The sequence below is a fragment of the Asterias rubens genome, chromosome 16, assembly GCF_902459465.1.
Source record: "Asterias rubens chromosome 16, eAstRub1.3, whole genome shotgun sequence".
Taxonomy (NCBI): domain Eukaryota; kingdom Metazoa; phylum Echinodermata; class Asteroidea; order Forcipulatida; family Asteriidae; genus Asterias; species Asterias rubens.
Window position 1 is genome coordinate 722,378 of NC_047077.1, and position 24,319 is coordinate 746,696.

Here is a 24,319-nt window from a genome sequence, read left to right on the forward strand (position 1 = left end):
GCGCTGGCGCTGCATGCAAAAAAAGAACACTTCATCGGGAATATGGCCTTGTGTACTTTTGTCTCTCAGTACCTTATTGCCCAAGACAATAACTGACATGTTTTTCTCGTGGAGATTCACTTGGGCTGGTTTACTGCAAAAAGTTCCCCATAATAAAATGGGATGGGACGCCGGTGTCCTATACGGACATCTATAATTGGGTGCGTTCGTTTGGCTTCCCTGGGTCGACCCCGGTGTGTGGCGGTTTTTACTTTTAGGACGAACGTGGGTAATTATCTGCACACGTTCGTCCCGGGAAAAAAAACCGCCACACACCGGGGTCGACCCAGGGAAGCTAAACGAACGCACCCATTATTCCCAAGAGAATCTGTCCCATTGGAAATTATTATGGACTAAAGCGAGATGATTCAGAAGAGGGCGCTTCTCATTAGAAAAAGTTTGTGACTGAACAGTATGGGGGACAGAATCATCAGTCTCCCGTCACATCGGCCCTCATCCCGCACTCTTTCGGGAAGTGATCTATATTATATGAGTTTGCCCACCGATACGCTAATAGCACTATATAGGCGCATGTTACACAATACTTAGTTCTGATTCAATTGCTTGAGTTAAGACTATAAGTAAACTCGGTTCCTGGTAGTGACGGGGAGCTTTTGTTGTTAAGCTAGACGGGGTCAGCTATAGGTGTGTTGTATTATAACAATTCACTGACACAACAATACCATGAGGCCGCTGCCTGCAGAAAATGTTGAATAACCGATTAGATTTGTAGGGTGGATCACAATCAGTGCAAAGAGATAGTCACAATCAATGTAAGGCACAAATTTTCTCGCAGGTACACTCAGCTCTAGAAAAACATGGGATTTGAGTTTTAAAACGACCAACTTGCAGCTTTGGAACTTATGTACACAGGTAAGTTTATGATAGTTATAATTTTATACGCACTAATTACGGCGGTCACTTTCCATCTAGGTCAAAGTACGCTTCGTTTAAGAAAACAAACAGTTAAAAAAAGATATACCTTAAAAATCACCCTTAAAAAAACCTAAGTGCAATTGAACAATGGGTTTTGACTTTGCTGTTTTTAGCACGTTTCAATTTCTTCGTATAGATTCTCATTTCTCATGTGTTTCTACCTCCATGTTTTGATGAAAAAGTTTCTACCCGAAATCCACCAGATATCAAAATCGTCAACGAAGCACGTACGACTATATAAAAAAACCACCGTTTTCCAAAGTTCTTTTTCAGCAAACGAAAGATGAAGTGAACGTGTAAAAACCCACACATAACCTGCATTATTTTTCTTAGCTCAAAATGCTATTGTGTGTTGATTAATTTAGGCTACTTACGTTTTCATTTACGTTTGTATTATTAATATTAGTAACATCTTAACTTGGCACATGAACACAATGTCCTAAATACATACCTAAGGACCACAAAACTTGCACAAATTTTCCACTTATAACCAACATATAAACAACACGATTGAAGTTCAAAAGCTATCGTCCATTTTTTAAGGCAAAGTTCGGCAAGTGTATTCAGCAGATTTGGTGTAATCGGTGATGGAACGAAGATAACATTATTGTTTCTAGTAATCTGACATGTTTAGTTGATAAACATGACCTGTTCACCACAAAACCATCAGAGTACACATACATATTTATTTCATTGTTAAAAGTCAGTATGGTATGATTTTACATAGTGTTGGCGTGTGCTATGTGTGTTACGTGTGCTTTGACGTGTTTCTTTTGGCAAGAGCTGTTTGAAATCACTCATTGTATGTCGCTGTATAAGATCTTGCTGAATCATAACATGGTGATCAATATAAAAACCATTCCAATGTCTCTACTCTATTATACATTTCCTGTGCATATAACCTTCTTCGCACAAAACAGTGTTTGAACCGGGGGGGGGGGAATCCAGCTTCTTGGGCACACTAGTATATAACGACAAATGATATAGAGCCGGCTACTCGAAACGTTGAGACGATTTACAAACTCAATCCGCGGCCGTGAAGCATAGAACCGGCTCAGCCAAAGTAGTAGTCCCGGCAGACATCACAACGACAGTTCATTTCATGCTAAGTGGTCTTCCGAATCCCAAAAATACACTCCACACAAGTAGAGGATAAAATGTACCAAGACAAATTCTCAAAGAGCAAATCTACTTAGCAAAGTACAGACATGATAAATACCGCAAACTGTGCAATGCCTCAAAACTCATAAACATTGACAGTGGTTGTTTACTCTTTTGGGGGAAATGTCTTCTTGCATTGTCTACATAGAGATGTGTGTATAAGAACCCAGAACATTATATCAGTATCAAATAGAAGACTTTGAGACTAAAGTAAGAGCATTGGGTAGAATGAAGAGCTAAAGTTGCTGCCCGTTCGAGTTAGGACGAGTAACCGTCCTATCTTAGGATAGGTTCAATGCGTCCGAACGTCCTCGGATACGGAACTGAACTCGTCCTAAAAGTCCTAAGATTAAACCTAAGTTAGGAAGAGTTTGGTGAAATCGTCGGCTAGCCCTGGTTGCGTATCTTCTGGTACTTATCTCGTCACTTAATACATCACAAAGCAAACATATTGATTATTATGGTAAATTAATATAATACGTGGTTCTTTGAGGGAAAAGCTTGGTAATTAATCCCCCAAAATCAATGAAGATACATAAGGTAAAGAGCAAGGAAGAGCGGTTGAAGGCGTTTTGTGACCTTAGGGAAAAGGCACCTGATATAAATGCTGATAATATGTATGTATGTATGGATAAAACATTGCTTGAAACGACCCATTTGAACTTTCGAAATTTAAAGGAACACGTTGCCTTGGATCGGACTAGTTGGTCTATTAAAAGCGTTTGAAACCGTTTGTTATGAAATGCATTATGGTTAGAAAGATGTTTTAAAAGTAGAATATAATGATCCACACAAGTATCACTCGAAATTGCACGGTTTTCCTTTTACGTCGCGAACTATCACGGTCGGCCATTTATGGGAGTCAAAATTTTGACTCCCATAAATGGCTGACTGTGTTAGTCGACAGGGTAAAAAGAAAACCGTGCAATTTCGAGGCTTATTGTGTAGATCACTGTTACTTATTCTACTTTTACAATATCTTTCTAACCATATACATTTTACAACAAACGGTTAGAGAACGATTTTCAAAGACCAACTCGACAGATCCAAGGCAACGTGTTCCTTTAACCCTGATGAAAAAAGTTTCATAACCTTTTTCTCATGATTTTCAACAAAACGCACAATTTTACACACGGGTATGTTTTCCTTTCATTGTTTCCTTGCAAGAACCCAAATGTTTACAGGTTTATTGTTTTAAACATGTTGCCACACACCGAGTACAGGATAAACTGGTCTTTGACAATTACCATTATACCCTGCCTTTAAAATATCGTTTTACTTTGGGCCCCAAAATACTAGCTAAGGGTCAAATTATTCCCAAATTGTTTATGGTGTATTGGTTCATGGAGCAATTGCTCCATGTTTGGTTTGAGTAGGGCCTACACGGGTCACAACATTTGCGTTTGAATAACACAATACATCTGATCAATAGCTGTTGCCTTTTGTGGCAGCGTGTTTTCAATCCTCGCGACCTTGGATGTGTGTCAACAAAAAAGTGTAGCTCAGTTTGATAGATTTTGGAAGAAAACTTCCATTATTTTTGATAACCAAGGCTCAAACACAATGCAACCAGCTTGGCAAGATCAATCGAATAAAGGAAATAACTCTACTCCAGAACATGGACATTGCTTTCTCATAGACGTACTTGAACACAGTGCTTCAACTAGTTGACGTTTGGATAATATTTTTGTATATGTATAAATAACGTGTATATACCTCTATTGGATGAGATGTAGTGCCAGAATTTAGTTGAAAACTAAGATGGGCTTAAAGGAGGTTGATTCAAAAGAGGGCACCATCACTGAAGAAATATGTACACAGTTCGCCGGGGACAGTAGAGTCTACCACCACTATCATGCATTTTTGCCTCTCCAACATGTCCCGAACACACATGCGCAGGTAGTAAATGTGTGACGTCAGTGCGAGGTTGAATTACGTGAACATTTCAGACAAGTTCTATAGCAAGAAGATATTCATAATGGTGTTACCACAAACTACATGCAATGCCTCAAATCCCATAATAGGAGTAAAAGTATTATACTTACCAGTCCCATTTCATCGGTTTTTAAGGAAACACAACTGGATCATCATGACTGTAGACAACGAGACGAAGAACGGCTACCACCCGGTGCAGAACGGAGACAATATCACTGCTGGAGACAAGACTAAGGAACAGATGATGGTCTCTGAAGAAGAGGCATATCGAGATGATCAACTTAAGCAAGAAGAGAAGTGTTGCTGCGGCTTCATGCAACGCCTGGCATCCCCATACCTTTTCGGCGTCTTAGTTTGCTCGCTGTACTTCATACAGGCGGCTGCATTTGCTTCAAATGGGTAAAAACAAAATAAAATACACTTACAAGTTTAGGCCGAGCTTTTTAGATTTAAAAGGAAATTATAATCATAAATAAATATAGATTTGTATAATAAAACAACATGCGAACATTTGATTTCAAAAGGTACTCGCGTGTAGAGATATCGCCGACAAACCGGACTGGTTATAACCAAGCAGGAAAAATAATCCGTACTTGTAATACACAATCTGAGAATTTTGTTTACGTTTTTCTATATTTCAAATGTTGGGGGGATTAAAATATATATTTCCAAAAGCAGCATTAAAGTAAAATGATTCTCAAAATGTTCGTTTTCCGATAATCACGAAGTCTCATATTTTCTCCTTTTTGTTTGCAGAGGTGGTGTCTTGAGTACAATCGAGAGACGTTTCCAGCTCAAGACATCAGAGCTCGCACCGTTCCTTATCGCCAATGACATAATGAGCGTCATCCTGGTCCTCTTCGTGACGTACTACGGTCACACCAGTCACCGACCTCGCCTCATCGGTGGAGGAGGCTTTCTCGTCGGCGTAGGTCTCCTGCTCTGCACGCTGCCACAATTCATCTATGATACACCGCCGCAGTTCACTTCAAAACAAGTAGGAATTGAAAACAATACAACACCATCCGCAGGCGGAGAGACCTATCAGGTAGGTTTGTTTGTTTGTTTGTTTGTTTGTTTGTTTGTTTGTTTGTTTGTTTGTTTGTTTGTTTGTTTGTTTGTTTGTTTGTTTGTTTGTTTGTTTTTGTTTTTGTTTGTTGGGGGTTTGCTAATCAGACGGAACTTACTAAAAACGTACAGAAGGATGCTTACTAAACCAGTTTTGATTTCGCACTATCCCTTCCTGCGGGTTGGGCTTCGACAGATAGGTAAATGAATGAAGAAGAAGTCGGAAGGAAATAGACAAGACGTCTTTGACCACCATCTTTGATGCAAACGCCTCTCTTAATATTTATGCATGACGTCATAATTCTTATCCAAAATGAGGCTATGGGCGCACGTCCCCCATCACTTGCAGTGGCTGCGCTCATTGCCTCGTTTTGAGTTAGCATTGTAACGTACCTCATGCATAAATATTAAGAGGGGTATGGAACAGTGCACGCATGTACGCGCTGCGCACGACTCTCAGCCAATGGTAGCCTCTACTCTGGTAGCCTTACTCTCCAAGAAGTTGAAACTACATTGCTTAAACAAGTTTAAAACGCACCACAATATCAACAAGTTACAAAAGGCAGATACATCTTAAGCTCTCTATGGGCTTACCTTAGAGTTGATTTAATACTCTGCTGACTAAACTGTTTCCGTTGTGACATGAAGGTTTGTCAGATAGCTGATAATCCAATGGGAGGTGAATCTCATGAGGTATGCACTGAAGAAGAGGAGAGGAACTCAGGCTCACTCATGTGGCAGGTATCCTGGATCATAATTGGTCAGCTGTTAACTGGGATAGGTACCAGTCCGATCTCACCACTGTCTGTTACGTACATGGACGATAGCCTCAAGCGTACATCAACATCAGTTTATGTAGGTACGTATATCACGAGTCTCAATTTATGAATTGCGAGGTGGGGATACAGTTTCTGAAAAAAAAAAAAAAAAAAAAAAAAAAACATGAAAACATTATTATAGCCATTGATGTATACGGTGTTTTGGTGTACCATTGTCACAATGAAATCTGTCAGCCGGAGATTGTGTCCCCCCATATGGAAATTAATGTGGGCCGAAAGGAGGATGTTTCAAGGCACCATCAGAAGAAGTTTGTACGTTGTATGCTGCGGGCCAAACGTTACTGTCAAACAATTTTCTCAAATTGTGTATTATAATATCAAAGTCTTATATAGCGCACGTATCTACCAAACAAGGTACTCAAGGCGCTGAGTATTTACAAACTTTCAGAAAGATAGGTTGTTGAAGTGGTGAATTTTGAGACCCAATTAGTTAGCACCTTATAAGGGTTTACAAGGTGCTACGGCGCATTTTAGCAGCCACAGCCAGGAACACCCGGGCGAACCCCTTCTCTTTTCGATAAGTGCACTGGGTTCTTTTACATGCGTTACACACTACATGGGACCAACGACTTTACGTCCCATACGAAGGACGAAGCAATGGTTAAGTGTCTTGCTTAAGAACACAAGTGCCTTAATGACACAAGTGTCACGGCTGGGGATTCGAACCCACACTCTGCTGTTCAGAAACGCCAGAGTTTGAACTCGGTGCTCTTAAACGCTCGGCCGTGACACGAATTGTTATTCCTGCGTATACATAAACGGCCAGGATTTTCGCCGATGTCTCAAAAACGCGACCTCCTTTTGAAATAAAATGTTCACATGTCAGTTATAAAAAATTGTGTATTAACATAATTATGAAGAAAAAAAATCGACCGGTTCCAAAAACCAAAGGTATATGCGTTCCCTTTAATGCTCGACACAAATAAAGGCGCTGTTAGTGTTATTTGGGTTTTTTTGTTCTCATCCACTACTCGCAGCCTGCATGTTCATATCTAGCTCTCTTGGCTCCCTTGCTGGCTTCACAATCAGCGGGTTCTGTCTCTCCATAAACGCCGATTTCCTCAAGGGTACAGTGTTCACCACACCGGGTGAGCCCAACTGGCTTGGTGCATGGTGGCTAACGTATGCGATAACAGGCGTGTTGACCATAGCAGTCAGCATTCCAATCATGATGTTTCCTAAGAAGATGCACCCCAAGAAGAAGGAGGCTGATGGTGGACTGGAAAAGGAGGGCCAAGAACAGAATGGTATCGGGTCCCTCTACCGACTCAATGCACACAGCGAAGGCAAGGGGATATGCGCAAGTTTAAAAGGTAAGTAAACGAAAGTGTATATTATGGGTACGGCCTGGACTTGGTGCAGCGAGAGTCCTCACGGAGCCCGGGAGCGTAAGGAGTCGGAGACCTTCGGAGGATCGAGAGGGCTCATCACGGAGGCCAGCGGAGCTCCGTCCCCCACAATAGCCGCGACGCGTCCTCTCAAGGCCAGTTCAGGAGATGGTTTCCCAACACTATGAGTCTCCAAAGGTCTCTTATGCTTGCAAGTTGTCCTGCTGCTGCCACAGATGGTATGTCAGCCTCTTCGCAGATTATTGCTTGATATCGTCGAGCCATCCTTTTCCAGGTCAACTTCACTCATTTTTTTTTTCTTCAAAGAAATTTGCTAAGCAGATTTTGTTGTTTTAAAGAGAATGTACACGTTTAGTAACTTTAGTAACTGCTCATAACAAATATTAACTTAAAAACGAGCAATGGAGAGCTGTTGATAGTATAAACTATTGTTGGAAACGACTACCTCTGAAGTAACGTAGTTTTTGAGAAAGAGGTAATTTCTCACTAAAATAATAAAAGACTTCTAGCTAGAAGTCTTTTATTCTTATCTGAAAGCACACAAATTCGTCCAACAAGGGTGTTTTTTGTTTCATCATTTTTTTCGCAACTTCGATGACCAATTGAGCCCAATTTTTCACAGGCTTGTTATTTAATGCTTATGATGGGATACACCAAGTGAGAAGACTGGTCTTTGACAATTACCAAACGTGTACCTTCCCTTTAACAGCTTTATGAAATTGGGCTCAGAGTCCCCAGACCAATACTTATGTTTATCTTCCTACAGGTTTCTTGAGTGCCATTCGTCGATTGGTGACCAATCTCACCTTCATGTCACTCATTCTCGGAGTCTGCGCATTCCTGTTTTCCATGATGGGTGGCTTTGTGTTCATGGCCAAATACATCGAGACACAGTTTTCCGTTTCAGCTGCCATGGCCCCAATGCTTTTTGGTAAGACAGTAGTTTAAACGTAAAACCCAGTTTACCGCCATGTTTTTCCCGTATGTCACAGTAATTTATAATTAAAATGATACTTGCTTTAAGTGCTGTGGCGCAATATGCAGCCAATCAAACACCTTTACTTTATTATAAGTGCACTGGATTCTTTTACGTGCGTTATACACAACAGATAGGACCAGCGGCTTTACGTCCCATCCGAAGGACGAAACATCACGGTTAAGTGTATAGCTTAAGTGTATTGCTTAAGTTTTGAATCATGGTTTTCGACAAAAATTATTCCGGTATTATATCTTGCAATACAATTTGATTGAGAAGGACATTCTTTGCAGGTATTATGATGGCACCGGGCTCCCTGTTCGGCAACCTGATTGGAGGCTTTGTGGTCAAGAAACTCAAACTGACCAAGAAGGGCATGGCTCGAATGGTGGTCGTACTCAAGCCATTTTCTCTGGTGTTCATCATCATGTTCTTCTTCATAGGTTGTGAAAATCGGGATATCGCCGGTATAACTGTCAATTATCCAACGTCAAACAGGTTAGTATTGGACTTTTGTAATCTGCCGAGGTTGCAGGTGTTACAACAAATCATATTGGCTTGGAGGACTTTACGGACTATCTCTCTATATAAAACTTGTCGATTTTGTTTTCTTTAAACCTAGCCATAGGCTTGAAGTTATTCTGAATTCATTCATTAATAGCTGAGTATGGGTTATGTGAATCATAAAACAAGCAGTGTGTGTAGGCGTGTGGTAGTGCACCACAAGTGGTAAAATATTGGTCGTATTGAACTATGAATGATTTATTTTTGTTATCAAAGCACGCTAGAATGGCTATTACCACTGATGCTATTTACACATTAGGAGCTCCCCGGGAGCTGAGGCATAGCATTTGTAATAATTGTTGTCACAATGGAAGTTACCATGAAAATAATATTGATAACTTATTCATCAATCTGAAAGTTGTTGCAATTGAGAGCAGTCATAGTATAGAAAGATCCGGCGATAAGTTTTAACATGGAATACCTTTATTACATCTCCCAAAGGACAACCGTTGATCTACCGAATCTCAATGCACAATGCAACGCTGACTGCGCATGCACATCAGACTACACGCCCGTCTGTGGCTCAGACGGTGTGACGTATGCGACGCCGTGTCACGCTGGTTGCCTAGCAATGATGAAAGAAGTGCTCGTCGGGGAAGTGGACACCATGAACGTAACGGTGAGAGAACGCCCAATTAAGCTTTGACAATTGTTTGTCGATGAAGCGATTTTCAAAAACAAAGATTATTGGAATATTAAAGATTCCTAAATTGGGTACCAATATTAAGTCCGTGATATTGTTTTTGAAAAGATCTTAACGTAAATCTGAATCTGAATTGTATAGTCGGCAAAGCTTCTTAATGAAAGTATCACACTAACCTTTTTGTAGTGAAGACAATAAAGAAATTTCAGTTATGAGACATGAGAGGAAAACCCCCACATCCCAAGGAAAACCCACGCAGTCAGGTAGGGACTTACACAATCAATATTATGCAAGGCTCCGGTCCGGGCTCGAACCGAGGTCCACAGAGTTAAAAGGCAGGGACAGGGAAATGACTGATAACCTGACCAAATCTGGAATACAAATAACAAATAAACCAAAATTCGTGAATTTCTTTTTTGACCGAGATGAACACTAGGTATTTAGTAATCCAACCAGTTGAACTCGGCCCATCAAACGTGTGACTCTACATTATAAACCATGTCTGATTCCTTTCTCACTTATGAAAAACAATGAGCCCATTTAACACAATGTGACCTTTTGAATCCATCTTCCCCTTTCATATTCAGATGTATACAAATTGTAGCTGCATCACTGGTGTTGATAGCAAAGGGGTTTTCCATCACACCGCGGTACCAGGCGAGTGCCCGAAGGAGTGCAACTCACTCGTTCCATTTGTAGCTCTCTCCATGGTCAGTGTTCTGCTTGGTACCATAATGGGCAATCCAGGGTTCATGCTCCAACTCAGGTTTGTCTTTTTGATGCTTTTATCATAAGGGGATACAACCCAATCGGTCTGGCCACTTGGTGTGGAACAGAGCTCCGCCGGGCCTCATCAGCGTGTGCCTGTGTTTTCGCTCCACTCCGTATTTAACCATTTCTCAAAACGGCTCTCGTGCCTTCCTGATGGCAAGGGTTTTGCCGTATTTTTTAGTGTTTTTTTTTTTAAATTATTTCATCCCCAGAATGTTAGTAATCATGGGATCACACAATTTGTGGTTGAATGATGTGTTTATCGGCAAGTATAGAGACAATTATTTTAGTCTCCCAAAAATCAATGATCGATGTTCGATGATGGCAGTCAATTAATAATCGATATTGATGTGAATTTCAATTTTGTCAATGCAGGACTGTACACGATGACGATCGTTCAATAGCTGTTGGATTCACTTCACTGTTGCTACGCCTATTCGGTAAGGTTATTTGGTGTTATTATTCCGGTCTATTTTGCCCTTTCCCCTTTTTATTTTTCAACCGAATATCCCTTTTCAGGCAATTGGTTTGTAAATATCTATGAAATCAAGATTTGGTAATCTGCGCTGAAATCATCAATACAACAAATATACAAACATCATTCTTCACTAAAATAAATCAGTTGAAGAAAATATTGTTCTTTCATAATACTAAATTAGTTATCTTTGTGATAATTATGCATACATAACATTCTAATACATTCTAAACATTTCAACTTCTCAACAACATGAGCGGCAGAAACACAAGCAGCAGCAATAATAACAACATACAACCGCCCAGAATACGAAAAAAAAAATATTAAAAAATAAACAAACAAATCTATAGAAAAAAGAAAAAAAAACACGTAAAACAAATTTGACGATTGGTGTTTGATTAGAATGATGCAACCAAAGGGGCTTCACCGTATGTATTTTTTTATGAAGCGGTTTATGGTGCAAATTTCTGCTTAGAAACTCATTCGGATAATATCGAGATTCATCCCAAATCTATCTGGATTCGAACTGCCAATGTCGTAGGTCAGTTGGTAAGACTATGTTCTAGATTGACAAGGGTCATGGGTTCGAATCCTAACCGAGTAGTATGCATGTGATATTTGTTAACAGAACTCAGGGAAAGTACTAAGTAAACAGTGCTATACACACATCGGCGTAAGGGTAAAACCAAGAGGCATTCTTTATCCCCTATGCAAACTTAACATCTAGCAAATCAATAAGGTTGATCGTTCTGTTCATTTCTCCTGTAGGGTTTATTCCATCACCAATTGTCTTCGGCTCAGCCATTCAAACAGCATGTATCTTTCTCCAGTCGTCTTGTGGTAAGACCGGTAACTGCTTGGTCTACGACATCGTGCATTTCAGATATGCGCTCATGGGCCTGACCTTCGGATTTGAATGTCTGGCTGCGGTGGCGTTCGTCGTGTGTTACTTCTCGATCAAGGAAGATAAGCAACCAGAAACAGAGGTTTGTTAAGTGTGGGGCGCCCTCAAGAAGATAGACATACTTAGTAGGCTAGGCTTTCTTACTCCATTCTCACGTTAAAAACTACATCTACATGTATACCCTCTTAATCTCCTTGGGTGATTAAAACACAATTAAGAGACAAAGGAACATAACAATGTTCAAACTTTTGGTAGGTTGCAGGTGAGCCATACCGTTGAGAACGCTAAAGAAAGGGCATGCATTGAATCAATGGGGAGTCGTCAATTGAAAAGACGGGACAAACATTATTTTGTTTATGATCTGTAAACTTGTATCAAAAAAACAGCTTACAACGGCAATGGGCCGATGCATGATGACGCAGCGATCTATAGCCATAGTCATATAGATCAAGCCGGACAAGGCCTTATAAACTAAGTTGAATGTGTGGCTAAGGAGCAAGGTGCAACATGCATGACGTCATCTCGTTTGACATCATCGTAATACACAGACACTATATGGCAAAGTTGAAGCAGCGAATATTAGTCAACCACTAGTCAATGTTCCATGGTTACCTATGCATGCAATATATCATGGGAACCAGGCAAAGTCGCCCAATTGGTCGACAACAGTCCCTCGCTCGAACTTGCTCTCTGTTTAACCCTGTTCAACACATCCTTTCAATGTTTTTTGAATAATCAGCAAACAGATATACATAATATAATATGTGTATTGTTCTTATCTGTGTATTGTTCTTACCACATATGCACGGAACAAATTGGTGAACACAGTCACATACTTCGTATTGTTACTCACCCCAGGGTTTCCAACCAATGCAAGAAGTCAATGGAAGAGACGGAACTACATTCTCTGACCAGGGGCAAGATGAAGACAACGACCTTGAGCTTGAATTCAAACAGTCAGGTGTATAAAGGAGTCGCCGTCTGTGGGGCTTAGGTTGGCCTCTTGTGTCGAAGCCCTTAGTGTCTCTAGTTTTGAACACTATTTTGAGAGAAAAGAGGAAAGAGACGTTAATTTTAAAGGCAATGGACACGTTTAAAGGAGTCGCTGTCTGTTTAGGTTGCCTCTTGTGTCGAAGCTATCGGTGCCTCTAGTTTCGATCATTGTTAATGGGATAGAAAAGTTGAAAGAGAACAGTTTTTAAAAGCGCATTAAAATGTTGTGTGGATGAAGTGAAAAGGGAAGAGTGGAGAAGATCAGGGCCAAATATCGTAAAGCCCCTATATAAGCACTCAACTTTGTTTACTCAATATCATTTATAACAGAAACTGAAACAGGTTACCAGCCAAAAAAAAACCATCCAGTTTACGTGCACCACTCAATTTTTGCTCAGCAAATTTGTCAAGCAGTATTTTCTATCAACAGCATTTATCGCTGTAACAAGTTCAATTTTATGCTTTTAAAAGCAAGGTATAGGCTTTGGTTTCTGGAACAATTCGAATGTTTACAATAAAACTGCCAATTTAATTTCAAAAGGACGGTGGTTGCGTTTTGTAGATAATGCCGAAAATCCGGGGCAGTTTTGTCAAATCACGTATAATAATCCCCAATTTGAATACACAATCTGGGACAAACGCAGATTCAAACTCTAGGGCATAAAAACCGATATACTGTTATATATTAACCGCATTACCTCGAAGTGAATTGTTTCTCGAAATGCTTTATACTATCGAAAGCTGCTGATAGCCTTCTCACCAAAAGTTGTTATTGCCATGAGAGTGACCATTAAACGTATACCCACCCTTATAGAGAGAAGATTATCTCAGGGAATGTGACAAGTTTAAAATGAAAATGAGATTGGTTTTGGAGAAATGTCATTTTCTTATATAACTATCAACACGATGACAAGACATTTATATTGCCGTGCAATTTCACATCCGTTCGACAATTATATACATATTTCTAAACGTGGAACTGTTTTATCTCCATATCAAGACACTATTTCTCGCACATAATAAGTTTATATTACTATTTTTGTTTTATCATTAGTTTGATGTAGTTGTCGGCTTAAAGGGAGTTTGTGCGTAATATTTTACAATAGGGAGGTTTCGCACGCTAACGTATACGCGTACGTTTAGCTATCCGTAACCTACTTACATTACAAGCAGGATATCAGTGTCGTCTGCATGACGTCATAATGATGACGTATCCGTCGCATTAACCGTATCCGTTCGAATGCGAAACATCCCTCGCAAATGTTCTTGACTACGAGATAAACAATTTTACATATATTTTTTATGAGTAACTGTTTTTGTTATGTAACCATGAATATAATAAAGCATTTATTTTATGTTACTTTACCGTTGTTTACAATGTATTGTTATATTGTCCACATAATTTTAGGAATTTAACACCATTTAGAGGTAGACAAACAAGTCTTACCTCACGTGATGTGAATGAAATTTGGTTTGAGAGTCTCGGTTGGCTTTGGTGATAAGGCTGCTCTCACTTCAACAACAAAGTTTCATAGATGAGAAAGACGACGCTTTGGCTCGATTTATAGAGAAAATTGATGTTCCACCTTCCGCCACACGGTGTAAGTCTCCAGGATCTAAATGTATTCAAGGAAAAGATGAAAGTTTTTTATTGCGCAAACCCAAATAAGAAATGGGGTATAGGAGGCATTATGACAATACACAGGTGGACACATGTGCCTATAAGTAATATGGGGAAACCACTGTACAAAGTTTCCAGTTACTTTATGCCAATTGATCTGCTACCGTGGGTTCCATATCATTTAAACAAATAGGTCTGTTTACATGTACCGTTTATATAATACAAAAGTGGTTTAGTGTTTCAACATGAAAAATGCAATATTTACCGACTCAACAAGTGGTGCACTGAACAAAAACGCACCTTATAAGGCACCGGTGTTCGTTGCATTTTTCCCTCATGCTTCAAGGTTTAAATCACCGTAAAACATAATGTTGTACGTGACAGTGCACTTAGGTCATCCGGGCCTAATGTCATTGATATGCTTACCGTAAGCAAAGAGTCGGTGCTTACGGAAGCAGGGAATTCCGCGTACGTCCACGGATAAGCTGGGAGTTGTGGCTTGTGCTCGTCGGGCATATTCCATACTAGGCATTGTTCGGTTCCACCAGAAGAGCACAGAAATTCGGCGCGTATACGTGTAGGCCTAAGCCGAGAAAGGTGATCGTAAGTGCCTAATTCGGTGTTAAGCAGAGCCATGAAATTGAGCCCTGCTAGCACATTGGTGAGAAAATGTTTTGTCCACTGACACAACTAATCAGCCCTGGTCTTTGACACAGTATTTGGTTTATAAAGTAAAAATTCAGTGGACTTTAATCTGCTGTTACACTTTATCAACAAAATATCAATAGTCTACCAATACAAGAGTGCAGTGTCGTATCCAAATAAAGATTTTGTATATAGAGCTTAACCTTCACATTGTCAGGTCTATTTCGACTCATCGGAGCATATCCCTACAAATACAGACTACTGGCACAGGCTGGACAACAACAGACCGTAGAGAGTTAGTACTCAAGTTTTTAAAAAGCACATTATCAACTTTATCAGAGAAAACAACCATGGATGAACCGATGAACAGCTACCAGCCGGTGCAAACAACTGATAAAGAAAATGAACGAAGGGATAGGAAGAAGCACTGTGATCACGACGATGAGGTACCAGGCAAAGAAGCCCTAACGACCGATGAGAAGTGTTGCTGCAGTTGCCTCCAAAGCCTCGACTCTCCGTACTTGTTTGTCTTCTGGTTGAGTTTGGTTTGCTTTGTGTTATCAGCTTCATTTTCGGCAACCGGGTAAAAATCCACTTACATTTCGCTCAACAAGCATTCACATGTACATTGTTTTTGTTGAAGCTTTTTGTTGTGTACGCTTTTTCTTCAACTTCCTTCCAGTAAATTATTAAAGTGAAACTTCCCCTTACGGAAAAATCACATAAAAAGGTATGAATAGAAGCATCAGATTAAGAAACAAATTGTTTACGCTGACTCTAAAATGAGGTAATGTCGAACCCATCCGCATTCGACAACCGAGCACCCCGAACTCATCTTCTGTGGGAAGTGACGTCAGATGTCTTTAGACAGTGTTGTAAGCGTCGTTTACACAACATGAACACTGCAATAAAGTTTGTCTGGGTTATAGAAACTTCGTAGTAGTACTTGAGAAGCTGCGGGGAAAGCTGTGTAAATGATTCACCGATTTCAGACATTTTTTAAGGGGGTGTGGTGGGGGGGGGGAACACATAATTTTAGGTGCTATATAGTGTTTGGAATCGTGCATGCGTGTGCATTTCCCATTTTGGTGCAAGGGGGAGGATGGGCTATGGTTATAAGCGGGTCGGGCTCTCCCACTCCTGCCCCAGTCTTGGTTTCGCCATGCTAAAATTTATTTTGTAATTTGAAATGTAAATGCAAAACCAAATTGTTTGTGTTTCTGGTTTCTGCACATGCAGGGGAGGCATTTTGAGCACAATCGAGAAGCGCTTCCAGCTCAAGACCTCTCAGATGGCACCCTTTATAATCTGCAATGACATAGCCAGCATAGTGTTAGTGTTGTTCGTGGCGCATTTCGGGCACAAGAGTCACCGACCGCGTTTCATCGGGGTTGGCGGCGTTATTATCGGCGTAGGATTTCTGCTTTGCGCGCTACCGCAATTTATCTACGAGACACCTTCGCAGTTTTCACAGGCTGTCAGTGATGATGTCACGTACCAGAACCAGTCAGAACAGCCAACCGCTGGTAAACTCTATCAGGTAAACACGCTAATTCTAAGAGTAAAGTTCATGATTGTCACAATCAAATAAATGAATAAATAAATAACACAATAGTGCTGCAGTACTAATTGTTCACTGATAAACACAATTTCCCTAAATAAGCGTGACCCAAACACGCTTAATTTGTCCTAACTTAAAGTCACCTGGAAGTGGTATTTTTTCAAAATAAAGCTTTTGTCACTAATATATGTGTTTTGATGAGTGGGATGTGAATAAACAGTTAACTAAGGTTTTAACAAATCAGCTCTTATGTTATTTACAAATTTATGAGTAGACCCCGACCCGAGAGGGCGCTGTTCGTGACGTCAATCGAGGCAGACTTTGCCTGTAATGCGTAGAGTAAACACAATTGCAAAGTACATGTACGGACCAAGTCGTGAGTTTGTACGTTTAAAAAAAAATAATAATGTTTTTTTCCGGCAATGCCGACCAGGTGTATTGCTGCTGAATGCAGAAAAACACTTTTTGAAATGTACCAACTCACGACTTGGACGTACATGTACTTTGCACGTGTGTTTACTATACGCATTGCAGGCAAAGTCTGCCTCGATTTACGTCAAAAAAGGGGTAGGCGGAGTCAGCCCCCAAACAACTTTATATATTTTTTAAACATATTATAAATCGTGCAAACAATTACTAAAAAAATTGTTTTATTGTTCGTAAGCATATACTCTTATGTTTGAAAGAAAAACAATTCTATTTCCAGGTGATTTTAAAGGCGACATGTTGCCTTTAGATTTGGTCTATTTAGGCTATGGTCGCTTGTCATAAAATGAAAATGGTTGGAAAGATGTATGATTCACACAAACATCCAACAAATTATTATAATAGAACAAACAAATATTGAATGTTCAACTTACTTGCTTTGCTTTGCTAGTTCAGTTATTAAGAAATGGGTGTTTTAAAGTTATGATGTTTTCCAGGTATGCCTCCTATCTGAAAACACAACAGGAGGCACAAACACTGAGGTATGTACCTCCGAGGAACAGGAAACCTCCGGATCGCTCATGTGGCAGGTATCTTGGATCATTATTGGTCAGATGTTAACTGGTATTGGTGGAGCACCGATGTCACCTCTAGCCATCACCTATATGGATGACAACCTGGACCGCAACTCACTCCCAATATATATAGGTTTGTTCCAAGCTTCTGTCAACATACCTCTTTTTATAATGTTTAGTGATGTATTACAAATTGTGTAACCAGCCAAAATGACTGACGAATTAAACAGTTGCCACCGAACAGGAAATGAATTTACTTGATGATGTTTCAAAGCAAATTTTTATTTTTGGGTGCAAATCCATGCGTTATTAATTGTGTACAACGCAAGACTGCATCGAGCATAGTGGTCAATGTTTGTAAACAATAGATGGGTCTATGTGCTGCACAATCATGGTTCAACGCTCGCGTTTTTCAAGGTGTCTTGAAATTGCAAAACGCAGGGTGTCACACCCTGTCCGCCGAGAAGCCATCTAGAGCTGTGAGAGACAAAATGACCAGTTTATTCGGTCACGTGGTTGCTGGACGCCATTTTGGGTCTAAAGGCAATGGGCAGACTAGTCTGGCAACCTGTATTTTGCCAAACGCGTGTTTTTTTATTTTGACACGAAATAACTTTCGTAATCGCAAGTTGTCGCAGTCTCTCAAAATACGGCTCTGACTTCATCAACTGTACAACGCCCTCTACGGCCATGTAGAATAATAATTGTCTGCGTTACTTTTACTCTATTTTTCCGGTTTGTTTTGATCTCGTACCTTGCAGCTTGTTTGTCAGTATGCTACGCCGTGGGACCATTGGTTGGCTTCACCATCAGCGGCTACTGTCTCTCCATTCACGCCGACTTCCTTAAGGCGACAGTTAGCGCCCAACCAGGCGATCCTAACTGGATCGGCGCCTGGTGGCTAACGTATGCAACTTTCGGTGTGCTGATGATTCTAGTGAGTGTGCCGATTGCTCTGTTCCCCAAGAGGGTCCGGAGACGAAGTGGACAAGAGGGGAGACGAAGTGGACAAGAGGAGAGACGAGGGCAGGAGGAGATAACACAGGAACAAACCGAAGTCACCAATGGAACTGGGATGCACAATACGACCACACTACACAAGAGCGGCAAAACCAAATACGCACATGCGATAGGTAAAAACCAAAATATGGAGACAAAACCTACACACAGTATTCTTTTCCTTCTAGGTAGCCAGCTTTTTCTTCCTAACCCTCCGGCTCAGTATCCGAACTGTTAACCCTTGCTACCCGGTGAGTCCCTTTTTCAGTCCGTTTGATAAGGCCATGCCACAAGAGGTAATGTACAGGCAACCATCTCCAGGCAATCTCCAATATAATAGGACAATGCACCCACACTTCAGTTGTTCTCATCATTTCCCTTGGGATAGTGAGTTAGATATGTATCTTGTGCTGCAGAAATATATCCTTGTGCACACTGTGGAGTTGGTTATCTCCAAGTAGCCTGAAAAGGTGTTTAATCGAACGATTTTATCGTTTGCATTTGTATCACAAGTTTCTTCAAGGCCTTGTATAGAACAGATATAGAAGAATGATGTATTCCGTCTTCTGTGCTGCCGAAGTGTTCCTCGTGCATACAGAGCAGTGTTAACTCAAAGTTGCATGAAAGTTGCAACAAATTTGAGCATTTATATTTTGTAAAACAAGTTTTTTCAAGGCCTCGTATTGAACAGCTGGAAAAATGTCTTCTGTGGCTGCAGAAGTGTTCCCTGTGCATACAGAGCAGTGTGTTTTATTTTGATCACTTCTTGTTTTGTATCCCAGGTTTCTTCAAGGCATTGTATCGAATAGCCACCAATGTATCTTACATGGCCGTCATACTGGGCGGATGCTGTTACACAGTGGCCCTAATAGGAAATATCGTCTTCATGCCGAAGTATCTGGAAACTCAGTTTTCACTGCCAGCCACCACGGCCCCCATGATCTTTGGTAAATACGTCACCGTTACATACTCAAAAGTTCCGGGTCAGTGACCCAAGTTCCATGTCAGAATTGACCCAAGTTCCAGGTCAGAATTTACCCAAGTTCTAGGTCAGAATTGACCAAAGTTCCGGGCCCCAATGAGCCTTGACCTTGTCCAAGTCCTGCTGTCAAGGAAAGTGGTTAAACATTTGATTTTTACTCCAAGTCTACGTCGTCATGACCCTTTTGTAGTTTTGGATAAGGATTCACATACTGACACACAAAAGGATCAGGTACGACGGGACTTTGACCCAGTTCAATTATGACCGGGGAGTGTTAATAGCAAGGCCATTAAATGGTCATAAATAATTTAATCCATACTAAACTCCAGTAGTGTAATAGCAACCAAGCATCACCAGCTCCAAAATGTTCCAAATTGTTAAAAATGAGAGCTAACTAAAGATGTATAACATCGATTTTATTTCCTTGTTCAGGTCTCACAGTAACACCTGGTTCCTTATTGGGGTATATCATTGGAGGCATAGTGGTAACGAAGATGAAGTTAACGAGGAAGGGCATGGCAGGTTTTGTGGTCATCATCCAGCCAGTCATCCTACTCGTTCAGGTCGTGTTCTTGTTCCTGGGATGTGACAACCGGAATACAGCCGGACTGACCACAGACTACCTTGTCAATAATACGTAAGCTTTTATTGAAGATTTTTTTTATTGTGATGGATGCACTGGACACTATTCGTAACTACTCAAAATAATTGTTAGCATAACAACTTACTTGGTAACGAGCAATAGAGAGCTGCTGATAGTATTAAACATTCTGAGAAACGGTTCCCTCTCGAAGTTATTTCTTACTTAAATAATAAAAGACTTCAGCTGAAGCCAATAGGCATCTGAAAGCACGCAACGTAATGCAACGAGGGTGTTTTTCTGACATTCTTCTCTAATTGCAAATTCGATGACTATTGATCTGATCCCTTCCCATTCTCATTCAAAATTACCCGTACACTGTAGTTACTCATGTGGGTAGCATATTACTAATATGTCATGCATGGCATTGACTTTTAGGAATACAAGAGCGTTGCCAAATCTTACCGTTGGGTGCAACTCTGGCTGCGCATGCCTTTCAGATTACACACCAGTCTGCGGCTCGGATGGCGTGACGTATGCAACTCCTTGTCATGCAGGTTGCCTAGCGACGGTAGAAAGTGCCTCCACTGTAGAAGAGGGAAACATTACGGTAAGGGGAATTTGTTTCAATCGAAATCAATTTGTGATGTTCTAATTATCATTATCAATATAAGTTAATATTCCCAATTCCCACTTGTTTACTTTTAAAAATAACTTTGGGTAGACCTACTAAAAAAGTTTCGCTCTCTTCGAAAATCTTTAACGTTTCTAGTTTTGCCTAATATACACCGACTCTTCCATTGGCGCATATAGGGTCAACTACACAAGCCATCACTGGGATTCTAGATGGCCAACCTCTCATTATTTCTACAAACAAACATTATTTCTACATGGTATGCGCTTTGCATGAGTAAACCAACCAACCAACCAACCTATAATAGAGCTACTTTTCATCCATGCAGATTTACACCAATTGCAGTTGTGTAGGCGCATCTCCGGATTGGCTTGCCGATGATTACTATGGGGAGACAGCGATCGCCGGAGAGTGCCCCAATGCATGTAACACGCTGATACCATTCGTTGCGATCGCCATTTTAAGTTCGACATTACACGCAGTTCTTGGCAACACATTTTTCGTGGTCTCAGTACGGTACGTGTGAACTCCTTGCGTTATCGAGGGCAAGCATTACATCCAAAATGTGGACATGAGATTTTAATTACTTTATTTATACACTTCGGATTTAAACAAAAATATAAAATAAAACAACGAAATGTAACACTTCGGAATCCAGACAAGAGAACGGGTTTGAAAAATGACTCCGCAGGACAGACACACAAAAAGACGGAAAGACTAAACGAACATGTATATAGGGACTTGAAACACTATGTGGACTTACAAACGTCCACACAGTGCAATTTACACTGTTGCAGAATATGATATTTCTTTACGTGTACAAATGACGTCCACGGAGTGTCTGCAACACACGTGTAGGTTGCTGAGGGCGGGTTACGATTTCATTCCATTGTAGTGCAAACAAAACTATCTTGAGAACTAAAAGAGGTCCACATAATGTAGGGACTTGAAACACCGTCCACACAGTGTTTTTCAGTTTCATTAAATCTTATTTCGTAAACACCACAGGGCAGTAGACGACGATGACCGTTCGTTAGCGATTGGTTTGTCGTCCTTGATGATGCGTTTACTGGGTAAGCTTTTGTTATCAACATTCAGACTGTGAACTTAACCATGCAGATTTTCGCAAAAGAAAGGCTAAATGACAACACAACACAACACACTACACATAAACAGGTATACTGGTGTATACAAAAGCAGTCAAATGAAATCAAATGAATAGAGAGAGAGAGAGAGGAATTGTGAAATACCAGTAAACTCACTTGGTGTATTACCAACTCAATTCACATTCATTTCCATTCTGTCAACACATTACAAAATGCATGTATACAATGTAATGTAATAGTGGACATGTTTTTAACAATACATTTAAGTGAACAGTAGGCCTATGGAGGTCGATTTGATAAACCGAGGCTTGTAAGATTACATCAGCCTGTGGGCAGACATACGAGCAAACATGGGACGTACGAGTAGGAACAAAACAACTAGCAAACAAAAACAACGCTTATATTTAACTAATTTAACTGAAAATATGATGTTTATATGAAAAAATAACAAACTATATACCTGACAAAGCAGCCAATGGAAAGAAAGCTATGTTACCATCATGAGAGAAAATGACTCTTTTGAAGAAGGCTTTAAACCAGTTCACTGACGGTTGGCTTTTGATTACTTTTCGTCAATGGCATTCCACAAGAAAGCACCATAATAATTCCCTCAAGAACCTCGAAACATATGTTTCAAATAAGTTTGACCTTTCTTCGGTTCTCTTATTACACAGGTGTCATCCCCTCGCCTCTTATATTCGGCGCAGCCATCCAGCAAGCGTGTCTCTTACTACAGTCGTCATGTGGGGAAACAGGTAACTGCCTCTTGTACGACATCGTCCATTTCAGGACTGTGTACTTCGCATTGCCTCTTGGTCTCGAGTTCCTGGGTGCGATTGGATATATTGTATGTTACGTATTCCTCAAGGAGCCAATCAAAAATGAGGTAAGCGATTAGACTTGACCCTAGCCTTGGCGACCTTTCACTTTTGTATTGTACTACAGTGTACATCATAATAGGAAGACCAGGGCTAAGTTGACCCATGTGTTTGGGGAAAATATTCTAACTCATTAACCATACTTTGTATTGATATAAGGTGTCATGTCGTCACCTAATCATTCCATCATCATTTGATGACTTCACTCACAAACACCTATAGTTTTTGTGATATCACAACAACTTAATGTCTAGTTGTTGTTTTTTCTGTTTCTGTGGTACAATTCACTTTCAGATGTGCTTAAAGGCAGTGGACCCTATTGGTAATTACTCAAAATAATTATTATCATAAAATCTTTCTTGATTACGAGTAATGGTGAAAGGTTGAATGTTTAAAACATTGTTAGAAACAGCTACCTCTGAAGTGACGTAGTTTTCGAGAAAGAAGTAATTTTCCACGAATTTGATTTCGAGACCTCAGATTTAGAATTCGAGGTCTCGAAATCAAGCATCTGAAAGCACACGCTTCGTGTGACCATGGTGCGACAAGGGTGTTTTTTTTTAAATTAATATCTGGCAACTTTGACGACCGATTGAGCTCAAATTTTCACAGGTTTGCTATTTTATGCATATGTTGAGAAACACCAAGTGAGGAGACTGTTCTTTGACAATTACCAATAGTGTCCAGCCGTCCTTAAAGAAAGGCTCTAGATGTTACATGACAATCACATGATACCAATAAGGATTAGTGCAGAAAAATATGCGTAACACTTTTCTGCTAAGCAGAAATGAACAGGATACCAGCCACAAATTGTACTTGTGACATGGTATTTTGGCTGGTAACCCGTATTCTAGTAAGCGTCATTTTGTTAGGCTCAGCTCCATTTTGTGCTTAAGCAGCCCTATGAAATGGGGCCTGTGTGGAATTATTTTGCCAATTTCTGAGATGCGAGACTAAGAATACTGGAACTTGCCGGTCACCGTGCAAGGATGGAAAAAGAAGTAGTTGTTATAATGTCCTTATGGCAGCTCAAACATGGGAAGAGAGCTAGATGTCCCCCAGAAAGTATTGTCATCAAACTCGTACCTAAAGAAACAGGCTTAAAGACATGAATAATTGCATGTAAGAAAAGAACTGTGTGGAAGGTCTCTCAGAAGTCAGACCTTTCCGGCCATCATAAGAGTACACATAAACAAATTATCCCTTTTTGAATAACGATTTTGTGTACATTTTCCACCTCATATAGGAACTACCTGCCTTGACCTCTTTAAATAGAAACCATGTAGGAGCATCTGTCAGTCAAGATGAGAACGAAGACAGCGTCGAAGACTCCGTTCTAGTTCACTACGAAACCACTGTGTAAAAGCTACTTGGACTGCAGGTGTCGAGCAACATTATTATTATACACATAATGAATGTTTATGAGTGCAATGGTGCGAATATGTTCATGAGTTGAAAGATGGAATGTTCCATTCAACGAGGCGGAGCCGAGTTGAATGGAACATTCTTTCAACGAATGAACATATTCGCACCATTGCACGAATGAAAAACATTCATTATTTGTTTTATATAACATCCAAGTAGAACTTTGTCATTTTGATTGAAAGAAACAACTTCCAAAACAAACAATTTCAACTGTAGAAGCCGAATGCTAGTAAT

General features: G+C 40.3%; 2 protein-coding genes across 2 annotated transcripts; both read left to right on the forward strand.

The window, feature by feature from the left end:
• Positions 1-753: 753 nt before the first annotated feature.
• Positions 754-14,018, forward strand: LOC117301008 (solute carrier organic anion transporter family member 2A1-like). Its single transcript, XM_033784887.1, has 12 exons — positions 754-912; positions 4,207-4,470; positions 4,828-5,119; positions 5,788-5,998; positions 6,956-7,291; positions 8,094-8,258; positions 8,597-8,801; positions 9,309-9,486; positions 10,098-10,276; positions 10,657-10,721; positions 11,525-11,742; positions 12,519-14,018. Exons 2-12 carry the CDS (start codon positions 4,226-4,228, stop codon positions 12,627-12,629), a joined length of 2,205 nt encoding a protein of 734 aa, XP_033640778.1. The 5' UTR covers positions 754-912; positions 4,207-4,225; the 3' UTR covers positions 12,630-14,018.
• Positions 14,019-15,197: 1,179 nt separating this feature from the next.
• LOC117300921 (solute carrier organic anion transporter family member 1B3-like) lies at positions 15,198-24,116 on the forward strand. The gene is made up of 11 exons (XM_033784786.1): positions 15,198-15,502; positions 16,159-16,459; positions 17,404-17,614; positions 18,243-18,614; positions 19,263-19,427; positions 19,895-20,099; positions 20,481-20,652; positions 21,005-21,192; positions 21,685-21,749; positions 22,457-22,668; positions 23,907-24,116. Exons 1-11 carry the CDS (start codon positions 15,270-15,272, stop codon positions 24,021-24,023), a joined length of 2,241 nt encoding a protein of 746 aa, XP_033640677.1. The 5' UTR covers positions 15,198-15,269; the 3' UTR covers positions 24,024-24,116.
• Positions 24,117-24,319: the final 203 nt, after the last annotated feature.

Bases quoted from the DNA above. Each gene is read 5' to 3' on its own strand.
- LOC117301008 (XM_033784887.1), top strand. From the start codon at position 4,226: ATGACTGTAGACAACGAGACGAAGAACGGCTACCACCCGGTGCAGAAC. The intron at 7,292-8,093 runs GTAAGTAAACGA...ATCTTCCTACAG, and splicing joins GATATGCGCAAGTTTAAAAG to GTTTCTTGAGTGCCATTCGT. The intron at 11,743-12,518 runs GTTTGTTAAGTG...TACTCACCCCAG, and splicing joins ATAAGCAACCAGAAACAGAG to GGTTTCCAACCAATGCAAGA.
- LOC117300921 (XM_033784786.1), top strand. From the start codon at position 15,270: ATGGATGAACCGATGAACAGCTACCAGCCGGTGCAAACAACTGATAAA. The intron at 18,615-19,262 runs GTAAAAACCAAA...TTTGTATCCCAG, and splicing joins CAAATACGCACATGCGATAG to GTTTCTTCAAGGCATTGTAT. The intron at 21,193-21,684 runs GTACGTGTGAAC...TAAACACCACAG, and splicing joins TTTTTCGTGGTCTCAGTACG to GGCAGTAGACGACGATGACC.